We start from the raw sequence: 21,667 nt of genomic DNA, 5'->3' as shown, positions 1-21,667 counted from the left end.
CATCTATATATCTGACACAGAGATAGAACATGCTAGCAATGTCTCCTTTACAACAAAAGTAGTAAGACAATCCGAAATGTATGCAAAGAGATACAGATTAGCTGGAAGAGAGGTACAGGTAGTACCCATGGGATCCCTATTGCTTGTCTAAATGTTCTACCTATTTATGTATCTGAATATTTCTGAGTAGAGTAAGTTCAGTATAAACAATTGTTCGCATCCATTCAGAATTAAATTCCCGTACCCTCTTCTTGGAAACAAAAGCCCTATAGATAAAATAAATTAATTACTATATATTTTTTATGAGGGATAAAGGGTGTGTAAAGGCTGCGAAACATAATTCTAAACATGACATTTCTTCTTGGTCTGAGATTGTATAATTTAAAGTAAATATTTTAAACATTTTTAGATCTACATGTTTAACTCCATTTGTCTCAAATATTCTCTGAACGTGCTTGCCTTGCTTGATTTCTGTTAGAATTATTGTAAGTAGTTTTGACAAGGGTTTGTAGTCTCTTTTTATGAAGTCTAGAAATCCAGCATAAAGAAAGATGTTGTAGTAATTTTACGTATATGTAGAAATTATTCATTTTCGATATTTCACATTTTTTTTCCTTTCAGGCACACAAGTAAGGCTTTGTACTTTTGATTAGAAGATAACATATCATGCTTAGTTCCTTGTATAGACAGTCCATATGTTTCTTACAAATGAAAGTGATGTTATTTGTCGCTTTGTCAGTTGGAACAATGACAAATATAGCATGCAGTTTAGCAAGACTGTTTTCTTCACGTATTTAGTAGATTGGAAAGGACTTAACTTGTTCATTCTCTAGTTTTGCCCGCTTTGTTTGGCCTGCACTTTAACAGCATCTATGATCAATTAATTTGCAATTATAGTCACCATCGCATTTGCAATTTTCGCGGTATTTGGAGCTACTCGTAAGTAAATGTTGAAGGAAAACAGTCACAAGGAAGGTGTTTGCAGTAAACGTTAAACCAGAAGCCACCTCATTCCCACCTTTTCCTGAATGAACCATTTATACTTTACAAAAATTCAGGTAACACATTCCCAATGCAGTAATTTGAAACAGAAACACCTAGTCCTCCATCTACATTAATAACAAAGTTATGAGCACTTCCAGTTTAATAACATCACCTCTGGTGCTGATCTATTGTCTTTTTTTAAACGCGTCAGTCACCAATATTTCAATAAACTGCCGGACAAAATGTAGAATACACAAATGTTTCATTGTGGCTAAAAATGAAACACACAAGATATGCATATTCGATGGATATGTATTGCATGTTTAAGATACGTCTCTTGGAGACATAATGCTGACGGGTTAAACTCAATTTCGTATCAATGTCAGAACAGGTGACGTGCACATGGTGGCCCAGGTATATCGAGGTCGCAGAGTGAAGCACGGATTGTCGTGATCAGCTTGAGTTGGTTCACATTACAAGGCATTCTCAACAGCGAATGGAACATGCGCAAGTATCGGTTCTCCTGTGACGTCGTCATGGGTGTTCTGTCTTGCCCTGCCCTGCCCTGTATATCTGTCTCTAATAGTCTGCACATGTACAGTTGAAGTTTCATACAATCTGGGTGTGGCACCCATTTTCCTAACTCCTACGGCCCTCTATCTCTGTTGTGCAGTTTAAAACGTGGCATATCTTTTAACCTTTTTCATTATCTGTGAAGTTTGGGCAACGATCCATTGCATTTTAAACCATTTCTGCCGGCAGTTCATATGATGGCGGTCTGTAAATAATTTAGTCTGGACCAGACAATATAGATATTGACATCATCAACATCGATCTACGCAAATGATGACTTGCATGAACCAAATTACCGAGCCTGACCACCCGATCCATTTAGTCGCCTCTTACCGCGAGCATACGTTGCTGGGGAATCCCAGCGCCGTAAAGCAAACACAGTCACCGTGACACACACACTTGTGACCATGTTGTGACCACGATAATAATCATTTTATACTTGTCGTAAGAAGCGACTAAATGGATCGGGTGGTCAGGCCGGTGACTTGGTTGTTAGTATGTCATCGTATTCCAATTGCGTGGATCGATGCTCGTGATGTCAATCACTGGATTGTCTGATCCAAATACGATTATGTACAGATCGTTGTAATTTTGCAGAATGCGACCTTATTCAACAAACAAAACATGTTATGCTTGTGCAGACAACAGTGGCTTAGAATCTAAAAAACATGTTTTTATGATGTTGACCTTTTGCATTTTCATGGCAGGGTCCCATCCTATAGAAGTTACAATCATGTACTTTTTATTTAGATCGTGTAATCCCATTTCAGTGAGCGTTTAAACCTTGTTTTTACATGTGACACGAAGTAACTTCCTCACCACTCACACGTTTCAACTATTCTGGCTAAATATATTTTGTTAAGCATTTGTAAGTTCCAAAGTTTCAAAATTAATACTAGTAACCAAATAATTTTGATGAAATTATAGTATTTTAGTGACAAGCACAATGCCGAAATGTAGACTATTTGATTGAAACAAAGCAGTTCTGCAATTTTGTTCATAGTACCTTTTATGATGCCTTGAAAAAAATGAATCTATTTGTAGCTATTGTAATTTTATCATTAACAAGAAGTTGAACCCTTCTAAGGCTTGGAGCTCTGGGCTCTCTACACTCTTCATGGTCATAGTTTCGACAAAACAACGATTTGAACACAATGATGTCTGATGTTTTATTGGAAGAAACAAGCTTGCCAAATTAAAATATCGCAAAAATCCAAGAGTCAGCAATATTCCTGCTTTATGACGGCGGTCTGTAAATACTGGACAATTGTGATTGACATCATAAGCATCGTTCTTAGCTATTGGCATGTGGTAGCATTCATCAACTAAGCCAGCGATCCTTACCATCCGATCCTGTTTGTCGCCTCTTACGACAAGCATGGGTTGCTGAAGACCAATTCTAACCCGGATCCTCATTGGCCTCGGAACATTCGTCTTACGCCCATATCAAACTATGACAAGGTTTATAAGTTGTACCATAAGTGAATTCTTAAAATGGCCCCTGTAGCGGTCATATTAAAAATCGAATTTAAACTCGTGAACATTTTCAATGTTGGAAATATTTTTACAAACGCTGCCAGAAAAAAACAGCCATGTCTTAAAATTGCTTAGTTTGCAAACTATTTTCTTTCCATTTGAAGCAATGAGTGGTGTATACTGAAACCAAACCAAACCCAACCAGAGCAAACTATAACACCAATCACCAATAGCAATTTTATAATCTGCAGACCTTTTTTCCTTTTCAGCCTATTTTATCATCATTAAGGTTTAGTGATAGACATACTTATGAAATATTGAACGACCCCTAAAGCTACAGAATAGATGTGTTAACCTACCAGGTGAGCAGGATGGATCAACTGCACAGTCGTCTATTATACTCATCAATGTTCTCATCAGTGCCTGCCGGCCGGCTTTGGCTCCAAGGTGCGAATACATGCAAGGGAAGCCATCACAAGACCTCTTAGCTTGGTTTTCAAAAGATCTGAAAAGAAGGAATAAATGGAAATATAAAAAGTATAACAGTAAAGTGCTTCACACAATGCACTTTATCATTAACTAAAGTACAGTACAATACCAGAAAATGAAGTCTCTGTAGGTCCACCGAGTTTTTCCTAATTATTCTATTAGATCAGGAAGGTCATACGTGGATGAAAGTGAATAAGTGAGTGAGTGAGTTTGGTTTAACGCCGCTTTTAACAGTATTCCAGTTATATCGCGGCGTGTCAGCCTAATGTGGGAGGAAAGCCCAAAGTGATGCAGGTCTCAGACGTTTACCACTTCGGTGAAACCCACGAGCACGGGTATGGTGCTGACAAACCTAGAAACATAATTGGGGCGAACCGGGATTCGAACCCTGAATGATAGGTTTCTGGCGTGCCCAAGGGACGAAACTCTGCACAGCGAATCGCGGCGCCTTAGACGACTGGGCCACCCATGCCCCCGAAAGTAAATAAGCAAGCACGACAGACATATACACAACTTAGTTAAATGACACAATTATATGCATTACTGGCTAAGTATCAAAATACAAAGGAAAATATAGATGAAATTACACAGCAAAAGATAGACAGAGGGTATTAAAGGTGGTTTCCAAATACACTATTTATTGCATCGATGGGCGTAGTTGGGATTGGTATTTTCATAATGAACAGCGTATTCGATAATCATCGTTAAATGTTCCATGTGTATTATATATGCATTATTGCCTAAATTTACTTCTCGCACACCATCAGGGTGCGAGTGAACGCGTGAGTAAGTGAATATTACTTAACGCCGTATCAGCTATCTTGCAACTACATGTTTTCGCGGCGAGAAAGGTAGCCTAGTGGTTAAAGCGTCCGCTCGTCACGCCGAAGACCCGGGTTCGATTCCCGACATGGGTACAATGTGTGAAGCCCATTTCCGGTGTCCCCCGCCGAATATTGCTGGAATATTGCTAAAAGCGGCGTAAAACCAAACTCACTCACCCAATTTTAACGTCTTTTGGTATGTCGCGGCCGGGGATCGAACCCCGGACCTTATGCTATCCAGGTTGACGCTCTACCACTAGACCATGGAAGCGAGGTATGTCTGCAGTCCTACTATATTGATAACCCCAATAAAAGTGATGTTGAAGATCACTATAATTTTAATCCAATATCACATAGAATAGTCAAACATGCTAAAATCAGGTTTTTAGAAACAGTTCTGAAAACGCTGTCGGACATGTGCAAAGTCCACACACCGGGGCAAAATGTGCGCGATGGCAGGTGATTGGACGGTTGAAAGCGATGCATTGACGTCATCTTTCAATAAAAAGGAATGCGTATAGTAACTATGTCATATACGGCATTGTCGCATTACAACTTGAAAAAATGTCCTATGTTTGGTTTGATTTATGTTTCATTTTGGCTTATTTAAGCTTATTTAACATTTGTTCATTCTGATTTTTAACATATTGGCTCATTTAACGTCATATATATTAGTGTTGGAAACTGATTATTGAAGTGCAAATTTTGCTTCAGAATCTGCGTCTTATGCTCGTGTGGGCAGGCGGCAAAACACGATAACCTAACCAACCATATATCCAGATATGATTGAGATATGTCCAGATGGTGACTACACATTTCAGCTAAAATAGGATGATTATGTTCTCTCCGTGTACAGACGTTTGTACGAGGGGTCTTTATCTTTAACTACCAAAAATGTTTGTCTGTACATGTTTTTGAAACAACGATCTGTGGAGGTGAACAGATATGGCACAACCCCTACCCCATTTTGTATTTGAAACAACCTTTATTCACAAGGGAAAGGATTGGGTACAAGTTTTCACATCTTAGGTAGCCCTCTCTCGAAATACTGACATGATTAGCATTATATAATATCACAAATGAAATATGTACAAAAGACAGAGTATATAAAGAGAGAAGCCGCCGGAAACGGAGTTTTACATCTATCTAAATAATTTAGTGCAGTTGATACTGATGGACAGTGTGAAACAACTGTACATTTTGGTTGTAGCTGAGATAAAGCTCCCGTTGAATAATAAAAACATATCAGGGACTAGCTTGTTTTTACAAATTTCAAAACCTTTCGAATAGCAAGTGCCTTTTTACGTGTAGCTTTAAGATTCTTAATATGCTGAATAAAATTAATTTATGATCAAATTTAATGCCTAAAACTATGGCTTCTTTAACTTCAATGGGAGTTATATTGTAAACCCTGGATCCCTATGCATTTTGCTTTTGTTACAAAATATTTCAGTTTTGGAAAATTTAAACCGTTTTCCAGTAACAACTTGTGTATGGTATTAAAACACAACTGTTATTGTTTTTCAATGGTATTCATGTAAGTTGCACGTCATGAAAATCATCAACAACTAAAGAACCATTGACGAGTCGACCATTTATCATACATTCCATGGTCTTGCAGACACAGCTCGTTAAAGCAATAGGGTGTAATTCATAGGAACTGCGTGATCCTTACCGGTTTTGTGATCAGGAATAATGGGTGCTTCATGCCAAGAAGCGGGGAAATTCCCTGTTTCCCAAATATTATTGAATGTATTTAATAAGAGCCAGGAAAGATTCCCCGGGTGGTTGTTTAAGTAATTGTTAATTGAATTAGAATATCATCAGTCTCTGATGCTGTATCTAAACCTTGTCATTAGCCTTGTCAAGAGCCTTATTTAATTTGCTCAAAGAGCTGGTTCGTTATAGTCGTCAGAGTTAGGTTTTCACTCTGATTTATGGGAATGTTATGTAGAAGAATTGGCAGAAGAAGCATTATGTATATTGTTTCAGTCAGTTATATCTTTTTAGCTTTGAAGTTGCAAATCATATTTCACACTTTGGTAAGGAGATTGCGTGTATCTATTATGGAAACAAATGTTTCAAACTACGTTTTTGTTTCATACATCTACGAGCCTTAACTCGATTAATTATTGCATTCTTCAAGTTATCATTGGAGGGATGTTTAATGAAAGTTTTCTCAGCTCAAACAGTCAAACAGTTTATCAAGATCCTTTATGTGAAACGTTGATGATAAAGGACTGTATGACAAACATCAGTTTGGGTAATATGGAGAGTTAAACGGACAGTCACAGTCGATAGGTTCGAATTTCACGAAACAGGACTGTGGGCTGTTCCCTGATTAACAAAAAAATTGCATGCCACCAGATGCTTTACCATTAATAACCAAGCATGTGAATTATACCTGCTATATTGACGTACAGTTAGCTGATCATTTTCTTTTGAATACGCTTCTTGAAGGCAAAAAGCTATGGGGTTTTAATAGTGTCCAGGCAAAGTTCTTCATTCTTCGTAACCATGCATGCTTTATTTTTTATATCATTTGCGGGCCAAGATTGTTCTTCAAACATGAAATGATGGCAGGATCATCAGATTGACATTCATCAGGATTCATATGCGAGAATGATAATGCCAGGATTATAATGTGCGACAGTAGGAACACTTGTATTGAAATTAAAACAGCCGCCATTTTCAAACAGCTTCTCAGCGGTTTGTAAACATTCAGCGCGCGTCATAGAGAAGAACCAACTAAGACATAACATTTTGCAGAAAATGATTAGAAACAGTCAGTCCAGACAACTGCAAATTACCAAGTATCAGTTTTCCCTCCAATGAAAAGGGATTCCTTCGAGCCTTGATGTGGCAGTGTCGATGCGGTGATCTTGTTTGACCAGTGGTCATACATGACTCGATATATAACTTCTGCAAGTGTATCGGATACGGCCACTCGGCAGAGATACGGACTATATTTGAGTATATCACTACCTATAAACCAACATAAATTGAAATATGAACGTTAACACCGAACTAAATTATGACATCAGTTAATAACCAAACAAGGTCAATGAACACTCAATAGATTACATTGAAACAAACAGGATTTGGTTTACGATCCCAAAAGGCATTATAGTGGATCAAATATGTGGCAGCATAACAATAAACAATGCCCTTTTGCATACCTATGTGCACTCATGAAAGTCCAAAATGTGTCACAGTGGAATGTCATGAATGCGGCACATGCTCTGTTCTGGGCAAGTCACTTCGTAGAGGGCCTCGAAAGGTGTAGCCAGCCTTTCAGACACTTCTCAAATAGTGTAGTCTATCCCCTTGTCGATACATTAAGGCGGATAACTCACATATTATCAACAAAAACTATCCAGGAACAGCGACACTTGACGAATATTCAGTTAGTTGCCACTAACAATGATATAATTAACTTACGATAGATACTGCCACATAACAAAACGTACTGACAACCAATATGTGACCTGACGTTGTAAATACCAGGAACATGTCTAGAATCTTAGACCATAAGTCATTTTATTAAATGTTTATTTACAAGAACGCTCGTACACTAAAAAGGGACAGCCTCATAATAGTACATAACATAGTAAACAGGATATATTCAGATAGATATATGGTATGTTATTAATAACAGTGTAACAAGCTATTACAACTGACGGTAAGACAAAAATGTTGACACATACATTACATACATTAACTTGCTATTACAGCATTACGTTTTACGAATCCTTGAAAAGAAATATAACAGTTTACAATCTTTCCTCAACTTTATCCCACTGACACAATGAAAAGCATTACATGTTCCCATTAAATATTTCCATTTTAATAGTTTGATATTAGCCTTCACATTTGGATCGCGTCTTTTCATCTTATATGAGTATATATAAAAGTTAATTAATACCACATTATGTATATTGTTTATATTATTGGTACCCCCCAAGAAGTATAAAACGAAACCGCAAAAGAAACGTCACCATGGATAGACATATGAGAAACCTTATTTGTCCAAACGCTGTAAACATACTTTGAGATATATTAAAATGATGAAACTTGGCAAAACTGATCATCAAGGTTGAAATTAAAGTGTCAAATGTTCTTAAAGTGAAACACAACACTAGTCTCTGAGAAAATGTCATCACAAGTCAGTATCTCGTGTGTCCGCCATGTGCATTGATGACTGTCGTGCAACGTCGATACATGGGATGGATGATGCGGTTGATGAAGGCCATAGGCACTTGAGCCCACACTCTCAGGATCGCCTGACGCAGTTCAGCTGCAGTTGTCGGCCTAACGTCATTCAGCCGTCTTTGAATCTCGTCCCACGGATGCTCAATGGGATTTAAATCGGGACTGGGGGCAGGCCACTGCATGATTCTGATGCCATTCTGCTTTGGGAAGACTCTTATTGCTCTCGCAGTGTGGGCACGGGCGTTATCATGCTGAAACTCGTAGTAGCGGCGACGTGCCAAATGAGTAATGGTGTGTGGTCTCAAGACTTGATCAATGTACCGAGCTGCTGTGACACCATTGCCTCTCCCTGGACCGATGTTCTGGAAGACACCAGGGTCGATCCACTGTGCAAGACCAATTCCACCCCACACCATGATGCTCTGACCACCCCCACGAGTCTCTCTTAACAACACAAGCATCCGAATAACGTTCCCCACGGCGTCGCCAGTCTCTCTCTCTCTCTCTCTCTCTCTCTCTCTGCCATCTGCTGTTGAGATACAGTAACGGCTCTCCTCTGAGAAGAGGACTCTTCTCAACTGCTGGTGGCGCCAATGCTGGTGCTGTTTTACCCATTGAAGACGGTCCCGGCGATGACGTTGTGTCAGAATGGGTCCTCAATGTGGCCTGTGACAGTGGATGAGTCTGCGCGTCAATCGTCGACGCACGGTGTCCTCACTAATCTGTCGCTGGTGTGTCCCCATGGTCTGTTGAGCAGTTTCCGCAGCAATAACGAAACGATCTTGAAGATCGCACAATCTGATGATCCTGACGTCGGGTGGTGACTCTTGATCTTCCACTACGTGGTCGGTCATCTGTAGTGTTGATGGTCTGGTACCGTTGCTGGAGCCTATGTATGGTCCTTACGTGGACTTGAAATGCATTGGCTACTTGCCGGGCGGTTTGTCCAGCTTGCAATCGTCCAAGGGCTTGGTGTCGCTGATTTCTTGTCAATCTTGGCATGTGGTAGCAATTCAATAACGAATGAATGGTATTTGATCTGGGTGGACTTTTATAGGGCAAGAAATGGGGGAACTCATGTGCGTTTCAATTTGCACGGGACTCACGTGCATCGGGTTACTATGGCGTTGCCTTGATGCTTTTGGACGATAGGTTTTATTGTCATCTGCTTTGGTTTTTTTATCATCAAATTTCATTTTTTCCGGACAAGGTAATGTTGAATGTTAGAAACTTTGACAAATCTTATCCAGATATTTTAATGACAACTTTTCATGCAATGTTACTTGGGGTGACGTTTCCTTTGCGGTTCAGTATATAAGTCGTTTTGTTATACATGAGATTTAGACATTTTTTAAAAAAAATACTGATTATATAACACTGATAAAATAGATTTTGCGTTCTTTCATCAGAAACGTCGGTCTTTCTTTGTACAATGTTTATATGTTTCTTTGCTGCTATAATTCAAAACTGAAAACATCGTAGTTTGGTATTTGTTGTACATTTAAATGGTCAAAACATTTTACAGCCATTTTCATATTCAATCAACAATACAAAAAAAAAAGATTTCTGCGGAACCGTTACCTATCTGGGTCTACTTCTAGGGGATAATTAATGATGGTTATCAAATACGGTGTTCATCTGGAGCTTATATCGTAGGCATTATTCAGTGGGTGAGACAGTCAGTCAGTCAGTCAGTCAGGTAACAGTTAACGTCACATCGACGTTTTTTCAGCTATATAGTGACGAGAACAGGTTTTAATAACTGGAAGTATGTGATATTAATACACAAAAGTTATATACTGAACAACAAAAGTTTCTGTGACATTGAATAAGATTTAATGCAAAGTTATGTTTTTAACCAAATCTGAAACATTTTCGGTTTGCAACATAAAAAGACTCCTGTAACTGTTCAAATGGTTTAATTTGCCATACTGACTTAAGAAAATGCGTGATTTCATAAAAAAACAAAAAACCCATGAAAATGCACAAATGTCAATTTACAAAACAATAGCTTGTGTGTCCACCTCTGGTTGCGATGCAAGCAACACATCTTCGTCTCATGGAATGGACCAGGCGTCGCACAAAGTCCTGTGCAATATCTGTCCATATCAGCTGGAGCATATTTCGAAGTTCCTGGAGTGTCAACACGTGGTTGACGTCGAAGGCGCCGATCCATCTCATCCCACATGTGCTCGATTGGTGAGAGATCAGAGGAGCGAGCCGGCCAGGGGATGACATTCAAGTTGTTTTGTTGAAGGGAATCCTGAACAAGTCGAGCAATATGCGGCCGGGCGTTGTCATGTTGAAAGGTAATGCCTGGGCCATGACGATGCAAAAACGGTAGAACAACAGGGCCGATGATCTCGCCGCGGTAGCGCTGTCCATTGAGATTTCCCTCTACCACTAATCAAACGGGTCCTCTGTCTTGCTGTAATCCCACCCCATACCATAACGCTGCCGCCCCCGAACCGATCTTCTTCAATGACACAATGATTGACGTAACGTTCACCTCGACGGTCGTCCAGCGTAGACGCTATCTGCACCACTGTAGACGTGCTTGACGGTGGTTTCCTGTCAAAATGGGACGTCTGGCGGGTCTTCAATCCTGCACATCTGAGGCGACGACGTACGGTTTGTGGAGATATTCGTCGAAGGCCAGGGATGCTTCATGCTGTCACTGTTGCTGGCTGGAATCGATTTCGTAGGTGTGTTGTTCGAATCCATTTGTCTTGTCGATTATTGGTTACGCGTAGCCTGCCACTCCGAGGATGGTCTCTGACTGCATTCGTCTGTTGCCAACGTTACCATAAACACCAAATGGTGTTTCTGTGAACGTTAAATTGTCTTGCAACATCACGTTGACTCGATCCTGCTTCAAGCATACCAATGGCTGGCAGACGCTCATTTTCGGACGGGCGTGGCATTTCGTAATGTTGAATAATTGCGTAATTTTGTTGTTTTTCTGAGTGGTTGTTGTCAGCACGATGCTAAACAATGCATATGGAATCCCGTTAACGCACATGTTTTTATACTCTTGGGTAGTGAAATGCATGGGGTTTGCATAAAAGTCAACATTTGCATGGAATGCATGCTTTTCTGGAGCAGTTGCGTTTTTGTGACTTGATTCCATACATGTACTACAATATTGAAAATCAAACTTTACTTGTTTGAAAAATACACTAAAATATTGGTGTCACAGGAACTTTTGTTGTTGAGTATATTTAAAAGCAAATCTAAAACACGGGCTGTAAGCCAAACCACCATTACATGGGATCGTTTGGACTTACGATTCCTCAGCTTCTTGCACGAAACCTTACAGCTTCTTGCACGAAGCCTTGCAAGATTTACGTCATCACATTAGCTACTGGTGGTTGTGCACAACATTAGCCAATAATAAAATAAGTCATCAGAAAGTTGGCTTAAAACACTGGTTGATGAAAGTTACATCGATTATGATAGGAATTACGTGTCACACAGGGGGGACAATAATTTTACGGTACTTAAACCTCCTGGACAGAGCTTTCGATAATCTTTGTTGATAAAAGCATCACACCAAATTTAAAACCAAGCAATTAATTATTCTCATACATATACAAAAAGTTATTATACAGACCAATTTCCTTCAAGTAACTTAAGATGAAATGCCCACTTACACGGGAAAAGAGATCTTTCAGATTTATGCTTTGATAATGTGAATCCCTTGCAATTGCAAATTAGACTTGATTATTTGTTAGTGTTGTGGTTTTGTTACCCTGGAAGGAAAGGTCATATTCATCCGTTGCAGCCACGTCACCATATCTCTAATGGCTATTAGACGCGGGCTATTGCTGTCTGGATCATGCATACTGTGATATGGTGCATTGTCCATGATAATAAGGGACTTGGCTAGCAAAACAGGGGAACCATTTATGTTTCACCCTCCCCAGAAATACCTTGCCGTTCATTTCTGTGTGGTAGTCCCGGTTGACCTTTTCCTGGGCTCGAAAGACGAGGTCACAGCCTGGGGGAAAACCCCGACTAGCACAGCCAGCATGGTTAGAGGTAAGTCTTTCACCTTTCCCATTGGTAGATTTCTCCCACACTCCTTACAGTCCTCACTGGGTACCCACTGACTGCTGCTGGCTGTGTGAGAGGCGTTTGCCCGCGTCTATGAAAACCAGCCCATATCCTTCTTCACGTTTTTGCTTGATGTTTCGAAGATAATGATTTCGGAGACGAAGGATGTCTGATCGTTCACATGACACAGCCATATTTTCACCACTTATCATTTTGTATCTGCATCCAAATGTATATCCATAGCTTGTATTTTGTAACATTTAAATCATGTTCAGTTTCAAGGTATTTCTTCAAGAGTCTTAGTGACATGTACTTGTTTTCTGAACCCTACATGGTTTTGATATGTTCCCCACTTGCTTCGCCTGATTGCTAGAGTCCCGTCGACGGACAACATTTTCAGCTTGTTAGGAGACATACCAATTAATTAGTTAATTAATTAATGGAATAAATTATTTTCCTCTTTCTGCTTCACATTGAAAGAAATCATACACCTTACAAATGGTACTGTTCACATCAGCTGAGTAGCGCATCAGTCAACAACATATACTATGTAGCACGCGCAGTACTAGTTTGCGCTGTTCCTCCTACCATTGTGTCCCATCCTTTCAAGATGTCAACTTGTACACATTACAACATGATAGTTTCTCAAACAACTTTTTCCAGTGATGGGATTAATTTAAAAAACCCATTGCAGTGTAGCATATTGACAATCAAAAGACTATTCCCGATTTTGAGTTGTTTTGTAATTCATCGTTCTCATTTGTAGCCAAACGGACTGTACTATTTAAGTCGGACTTTATTTATTTAATTGACAAACAATTGTAGGTCAGAATCGCCAGATTGGCGCATGAGCCACCCCCTTCTGGGCATAGGACTCTAAGCAAGTTGGTCAATCCCAGACGAATTCTGCGGTAGAGGATAGAATTCTGCTGTAAAAGTATAACCACTTCCCCTCACACATTAATACAAACCATTTTATTTTTTTAATTTTAATCTGTTGCGTTTAGACATTTCAAGACATAAAATTATGCCTACACATACATAGTGACTGCTATTTATTAATGGTTAGATGTAAACATAGTCTATGTAGTCGTAATACCACAAGAACATTTAAAAGTGAGAATGATATATTTCAAATAAGGTTTCATTTTAGAATTCATAATGTGTATGTTTGAATCGCATATTAAGTGTTTCTGCATCATACGAGTGCAAATTCCGACAGAAAAGCTTGAAAATAATGCAAATTCGTGTATTGAATGATGAAAAGGGAAAATTCCGCGATTTTTATTAAAATCTTTCCGCGATAGCAGAATCACCGAATTCGTCTGAGACTGAAGTTGATACATTCATATTTGTATTAAATGAAACATTAAAATAAACTATATTGTTGTGTAATACAATATATCCACATGTTCTCGCATGGCCATTCGTTAGAAACATCCGGGCCCACTCTAACACCCGTCGTGGAAACGTTGAGGTCAAAGTGGTGTGTTGGACAAAGGGACACCTTTGCCGGTTCTAGCGGAAGATTCTCATCCGTGTAACGTTGTGCTGTTAAATTCCCCAGAACGTGCACCGTGTCTGTTCTGTCTGTATCAGATGGCTGCCCACATCATCACGCTACCACCACCAAATCTGTCCACATGCAGTATTCAGTTTCGTGCATAACCTTCCCGCGACGCCTGTGAACACTGCATCCACCATCCGCACGGCGAAGCATAGAGTGTGCCTCGTCACTAAACCAAACTTGTCTCGATACTCAGTGACTTTGACACCATTGACATCACAGCCGACGAGATCGATGCTCATGATATTTATCACTGGATTGTCTGGTCCAGACTCGATTATTTACAGACCGCCGTCATTTAGCTGGAATGCGGCGTTAAACAACAAACCAACCAACCACAGCCGACTTTGCAGGTCCGTCAAAATGACACTTCCAACTGGTCAAAAAGCCATGTTGCATGTCATGTTAGTGTGTGTTTTTTGTGATTTTTCCATTATTTTACCAGATTTCAGCAGTGCCTCATTCTTTCCACACAAAGCAATCCCAATCCATGCAGAAATGACCAATTCATTTTTGGTATTAATTGCGTATGGATGTTGGATTCAATAAATTTAAAACTTTGGTTATGTTTAATCTAGATTATTCTGTGGGCTGTATTTCAATGGTTACCGTCATTAATACTTTTTATGACTTATTATTATAAAACAGTCAAAAATATACCATTCGATTACAAGACATTTTCATTGTTATTCCACATCAGAGACTTTAAAATACACAATCTAGGATATTTTAGTTGTGAATCAATCAGTATGGGTTGACGTTGTCGTTTTGGTAACAGTTTACAGGTCTACAAGATGACTTTGATATTAATTCTTTAATATTTAATTAAGTATCATATTGAAAAGAAATCCGAACCAAATGTCATCAGCATGTGACCTGCTGGGGGAAGACTCTTATTGCTCTCGCAGTGTGGGCACGGACTTTATCATGCTGAAACTCGTGGTAGCGGCGACGTGCCAAATGAGGTATGGTGTGTGGTCTCAAGACTTGATCAATGTACCGAGCTGCTGTGACACCATTGCCTCTCCCTTGACCGATGTTCTGGAAGACCACAGTGCAAGACCAATTCCACCCCACACCATGATGCTCTGACCACCCCACGGATCTCATTTAACAACACAAGCATCCGAATAACGTTCCCCACGGCGTCGCCAGTCTCTCTAAATCTGACGATCCTGACTTCGGGTGGTGACCCTTGGTCTTCCGGTACGTGGTCGGTCATCCGTAGTGTTGGTGGTCTGGTACCGTTGCTGGAGCTTGTATTTGGTCCTTACGTGGACTTGAAATGCATTGGCGACTTGCCGGGCGGTTTGTCCAGCTAGCAATCGTCCAAGGGCTTGGTGTCACTGATTTCTTGTCAGTCTTGGCATGTGGTTACAATTCAATTACGAATGAATGTTATCCGATCTGGATGAATTTTTATAGGGCAAGAAATGGGGGAACGCATGTGCAATTCAATTTCCTCGGAACTCACGTGCATCGGGTTACCATGGCCGTTGCCGTGATGCGTTTGGGCGATAGGTTTTATTGTCATCTGCTTTGTGGTTTTTTACCATCAAATTTCATTTTTCAGGACAAGGTAATGTTAAATTTTAGAAACTTTGACAAAAATTACCCAGATTTTAAATGACAACTTTTCATGCAATGTTACTTGGGGTGACGTTTTTTTGCGGTTCAGCATAGTATGGCGAACTCGACGGGGGATACATGTACAATTGTTTTGCTACTTCAATGCATACAAAATTATCGATATCTGATGTTATTAGCCTGCAAAACTTACTAATTGAATGTTTGATACATATGCATACGCCACCTGAGAGTCGACCATAGTCAGGTAATTTAATTGCGGGGCTGTAAAAGACATCATAACCATCTAACCAATTTATGTCTGACATATCATATACAAATGTTTCTACAAGACACACTATTTGAAATTTGCTTAGGTAAGAGATGAAGTCGCTGTCATCCACTTTTGGGCTCAGTCCATTTACGTTCCAACACAAGAAAGAAAGTTTCTCATCTTCACTCACAGTAGCGCTCATAAAATCGATCGTGTCACCGGTGTCGGATCTATTGCATCCATATGGTATAATATCCGGGCCTCGGCCATCGTCCTATGGACGTTGCCTATTCAATGATGTTTGAATTGCAGCTTGAGTGACCCTGCCTCGCCTGCGTTGGGGTGTTTCCTGTTGAGTACGGGAACTTTCTCGAGGTTTTGTCACAAGCTTACCGTTCTTTAAGTAACCAAAATGGCCTGTGTCTTTAAGAACATTCAGTTGTTGACGTTGGCGTGTGGTCAAGTCGCTTGAAATTCCAAGCCCGTTTTCCTTGAGCACGGGTCTAGCTTTCAGAGCTCGAACTTTGTCGTATGATATCAGAAGCTTGGCAAATATAGGGCGTGGTTTATCCGGGTTTCGACGTCTTATTCCAAGGCGATGGGCACGGATAATGTCATATGAATGCCACGTTTTAAAAGTAACGTGTTTGTTAAAAATTGACATCACCGTTTCCTTACAAGCCATCGATTTCTCACCGTCTGCTTCGGATACACCATGGAGAATGACATTATCACGTCTGCTAAACGATTCCAGTTTTTCCATATCGTCATCACTCTTAGACGTTCTACGACAGATTCAATTTTATCAGTAACAGCATCAATGTCAGTATACATAATGTCATGATTGTGTTTCAAGTCGTGAATATCGGATTTGATTAATGTTACCTCAAGTTGACCACATTTAGAACTGATTGCGTTCACTTCAGTTTTTAGAGCTGTAATTGGCGAACTTAACTCCGATTCGACGTCGCGCAGCTCCGATAGGATAGAATCTCGTACTTCTTCAAGAGAGATAGGTCCCGGGTTTGTTTCAACGTCGTTTGAACACAACATGATCTTTGTGATAACCCCCACGCGTCACCGAGACGACACCTGTCACGTGCAAGCCAAGCGTGGTAATAAATGGTTATAGGACACCATCCTGACCTAGGTACCAGTTCACGTCTTCACTAGCAGTAAGACCACTAACCTTGACATATTCTGCTGATTGCAGTACATGTCCCGTCTTCCACGAAGGATTATCTATACAAGACATTTGGTCGAATCCAATGGCATACACCAGACGTGAGATATTAGACAATAACGTAACAGTACTAAAATTATGAACATAAACTGTTCAATGGAGTTTTTAAAAACTGATTCTCTGGTATCTGTAACACAATTGCCTGAATGTCACAGACTCCCCTTCTCCCTTCTTCATTCAACGAACAGGAGATTTGACATCAATGGTAATATTGTATATTATCATATAATAAGGGTTCTCTTAGAAATTCTATTGCTGAGTGCGGCGTTAAACAACAAACAAACAAACAAACTTAGAAATTCCGCGTATCTGTTTGGTTTCACTCCATTACTATATTTGGTAAATGCTTCAAAACAATCTTTCCAAAAGTAGTTAGGGATTTTTTTAATAGCAAAGATATTTATCATACTTTCTTCACCAACAGGTGTACAGGGGCTACTGTAATGATAGCATTTTTACCCAAAGGAGTGATGGCTCTTTTCATCCACAACTTAACACTTTGTTCGGTTTCATAGATTTTGAAATTCACATAAACTCCATCCAGAACCGACTTACTTGAAGTGTGTACTTCAGGAGTTTAACAGGAAATTCTTGAGAGTGAGTGAGTGAGTATGGTTTTACGCCGCTTTTAGCAATATTCCAGCAATATCACGGCGGGGGACACCAGAAATGGGCTTCACACATTGTACCCATGTCGGGAATCGAACCCAGGTCTTCGGCGTGACGAGCGAACGCTTTAACCACCAGGCTACCCGACCGCCCCTCTTGAGAGTGAAGAGGCAGTAGGTCAACCAACCTGGATGCACTGGGTATTTTACGTATCTCTTAAATTCATTGTCTAAAGTTATGAGGTACGTGTATAGCAAACAGAATTAAAAGGACACCTATTACTCCTATACATGTAAACCAAATTGGCTTTATCCCAAGAAGATGTTTTAGCGAAAACATGCGACTACTATATGATATCTTGTTTGAAACAAAATTAAAAAATACTCCCGGTTTACTATTACTTATAGACTTTGAATAGGCTTTTGATACTGTTTCATAACAATTTACCATGTTGACACTGGAAAAGTTTGGCTTTGGACCTAATATGAGAAAATGGATATACATACTTATAAATAATGCTTCATCTTGCATCATACAAAATATTCACCTCTCTTCGTTCTTCTATAACGAAAGGGGATGTAGCAAGGAGGCCCATTGTGTCCCTATCTATTTCTGCTAGTTGCGGAAATTTTGGGAATAATGATTCGTGAGTATCAAACTGAATAATGTGGAACATACACTTGGACAATATACTGATGACGGAGACATATTTCTAGATGGGACTTATGAAAATATATGTACAGCTATTGACACCCTCAATGATTTTTATTAATTGTATGGATTAAAAATTAATATTGATAAAACAAAAGGACCCGTGAAGATCCCTGGTAGAATAGGTCTTCAGCATCCCATGCTTGCCGAAAAAGGCGACTAATGCCCTTTAATAACCAAAAAATACCAAATTAAAGGCACAATTATTGACTATTACCAGGTTCTATCAAACAGACCAAAAACCTGGAAAGATGCTATTAGAAATAATCACATAATCACATGTTATATAATCAACAATACACCTCTGATGGACTAACTAGTAGCGCCTGAAGACTCCAGATATTTTTTTATAAGACTAACTTCAGTAAATCTCCCAACAGTGTATAAGGCGCCGCGATTCGCTGTGCAGAGTTGCGTGCCTTGGGCACTCCAGACATCTATGATTGTTGGTTCGAATCCCGGTTCGCCCCAATTATGTTTCTAGGTTTGTCAGCACCTACCCGTGCTTGTGGGTTTCACCGAAGTGGTAAACGTCTGAGACATACATCACTTCGGGCTTTCCTCCCACGTAACGCTGACACGCCGCGAAATAACTGGAATACTGTTAAAAGCGGCGTTAAACCCAACTAACTCACTCAAAGGGATATGTTCACAGCAGTGAAATATCAATTATCATGTTCACTGGAATGGGAATATCACTTTTCTCAACTTCAGAAACTTCTAGTACACTAAGTAGAATGCTGATACTTTGTGTCAATATTTACGGCTATAAGTAGATTCAAGGCATCGTGATCAGCACTCAACTTCGGTGCTGTAGTCGACGTTGCTGACATGGGTTTTCCTCCATTTTCTCAAAATGATTGACACCAAATGTTCTAAACCTCGGTGCGTGTGCGTGCGTGCTTGCGTGCTTGCGTGCTTGCGGGCCTTTTGTCTTGGGACGGATATGAAACGAGCTTCAGTTTAATATCATGTTCATGTCACGAGTGAAATAATGTGCAATTTGTCGGAGGATACCCATGTTGTTCGTATATTCGTCTTAATTAGTTCAGTTGAATACGCTCTGATGTCTTTCCGACTTCATGACCCACAATTATGCTTGACTGAATAAGAGGACTCGAAACGTAACGCGCGGTTTTACATAACGTGTATAATGTATATAAATTATCATGCACATGGACGCCGCGAAAGAGTATGTGATGCTCTTCGGGGCTCTACAGAACATTTTAGGGAATAATTTGTGATTTGTAATTTGTATTACGTCAGTAGAAGAGAAATAGTCCAACTGTACAACCTCAACCACATTCTGAACTGGTACTCGTTCGTAGATACTCAGCTGCATATGTATATTTAAATATGATATTGTTTTGTTGCTGACTGGCTTCAGCCTTTGACAGGAACATGGCAGGCTTCAAAATAAGCCATTCAATTGCCTTGTATGGGTGAAACGTGAATGTGTATCCTGATATGTTTTACACCTGGACCAATAATAATTCATATGTTCTTTTTACCCAGATACCCTGATCTTGTTACCCTAGTACCCCGACCATTGCACTTTCATTCTGCTTATAAATGATCCTGTCACATTTTAACTGCTGGATCTTAAATGTGGTATGCATGTTGCTTCTAATGACATCATATTTTGTTCCAAATTATTTTCATAATGTTACAAACATGACTTTGTTTTCCTTTTCCATAAATCTATTTTACCATTTTTGCACCTGTGATGTTTGTCACTAAGTGAGGTGAGGCGTCATAACATCAACAAAATATTTTCAAAATAGAAAGAAATATATTAAGAAGGGATTTGCAGTGATCCACTAAAAATAATCTGTTCCGGCAGATAATAGCGATTATTTAGTTTCTGGCTTTGATATGTTATATTTTCAACATCTTGCTTTAAGTGAGCATATAGCCAAGAGATTAAAAACATTATATGTTAATGATAAGGACAGAATTTATGTTACTTTTATAGTCCTGAGGTCAAAAGACGGCCTCCGTGGCCTAGTGGATAGAGAATCTGCATAGAAACCGGAAACGTCATATCAAAAGAAGTTAATAGATGGTATTTGTCGTTTCCCTTGCAAAGATCTCGGCATTGGGGGAATAAAACAAGGACTGGTCGGCTCGGAGACAGTATATTGAGTCTGAGTGGGGTATAAACGTCGTTATATAAAGTGCAGTAATCTTGAAAACGACGATAAACCCCATTTCACCTGACGTCGACGTCATGAGGTAAAAGTCACTGAAGAAACGCTTCTTACTAAACTGTTTGGGTTCATTACCATTGTGGTTTAATGTAATGAAGGGCACCAAATTCTAAAGTTAATCGTCCATAAAAACATTGGAAAAACTGTTGGCATATGAAAAATAAATCTCCTTTGGGGCACATATACAGAATCAGAGTTGAAATTTTGTGTAACGTAAATTTAAGTGTTGTATACTGATACAATGTTACATTTTATACAATATTACATTCCTTGTAGATTAGGAAAGATTGTTGAGGTCTGATGGTGGTTACATTTTCTTTTTTAAAGTATTTCAATATATTCAAAAGCAAAGGACTAAACGGACCTTGGACTAGTTTCTAGATGATAACTTGAGCATCAGTGAATCATTATCATCTGTCAATAAATAATTGGTCATAATGAACAATCGTGAAAAGAGTGACAACACGTTAAGAAAAAGGTAACATAACAATGACTACCGTATGCTAGCTAAGCGGGTTTCCAAGATGCAAAACGATATGTGATAATGTCTAAATAAGTGACTGGGTACTTCTTCAAATATGGTGTATGGACTATTCCTCATGAAAATCTTGTTTAATAACTACTCCGTCAATGATAACAAAGGTTATATACATATGACAGAGACGTTAAAAAACCGATCTGAGTTTGGTTCGGGATAATGAATTGATGTATTTCACCAGATTAATTTCCAGACAATTCATATGTAAACAGGGTGAAATTTGATAGGATCACGGGTGGCCCATTCGTCTATTTCGCCGCCGATCGTCTTGCAGTGTTGCATTCCGCGGGAGTGCAAGGATTCAGTAAGCGTGGATTCGTTGCCCAGATCGCGTT

At 39.5% G+C, this 21,667-nt stretch overlaps 1 protein-coding gene across 1 annotated transcript in view; it reads right to left on the bottom strand.

Moving 5' to 3' along the window:
- The window catches only part of LOC124110742, a 76,251-nt gene that overhangs the window by 43,077 nt on the left and 11,507 nt on the right, over window positions 1–21,667 (bottom strand). Inside the window, exon 2 of the mRNA XM_046470111.2 lies at window positions 3,393–3,538. Coding sequence (XP_046326067.1) covers window positions 3,393–3,538 — 146 coding nt within the window. The remainder of the gene's footprint in view (window positions 1–3,392; window positions 3,539–21,667) is intronic.

Source organism: Haliotis rufescens, unplaced genomic scaffold, assembly GCF_023055435.1.
Source record: "Haliotis rufescens isolate VD_foot unplaced genomic scaffold, xgHalRufe1.0.p SCAF_6, whole genome shotgun sequence".
Taxonomy (NCBI): domain Eukaryota; kingdom Metazoa; phylum Mollusca; class Gastropoda; order Lepetellida; family Haliotidae; genus Haliotis; species Haliotis rufescens.
Note: the sequence above shows the minus strand (reverse complement) of the source record. Positions and strands in the feature narration are given on the sequence as shown.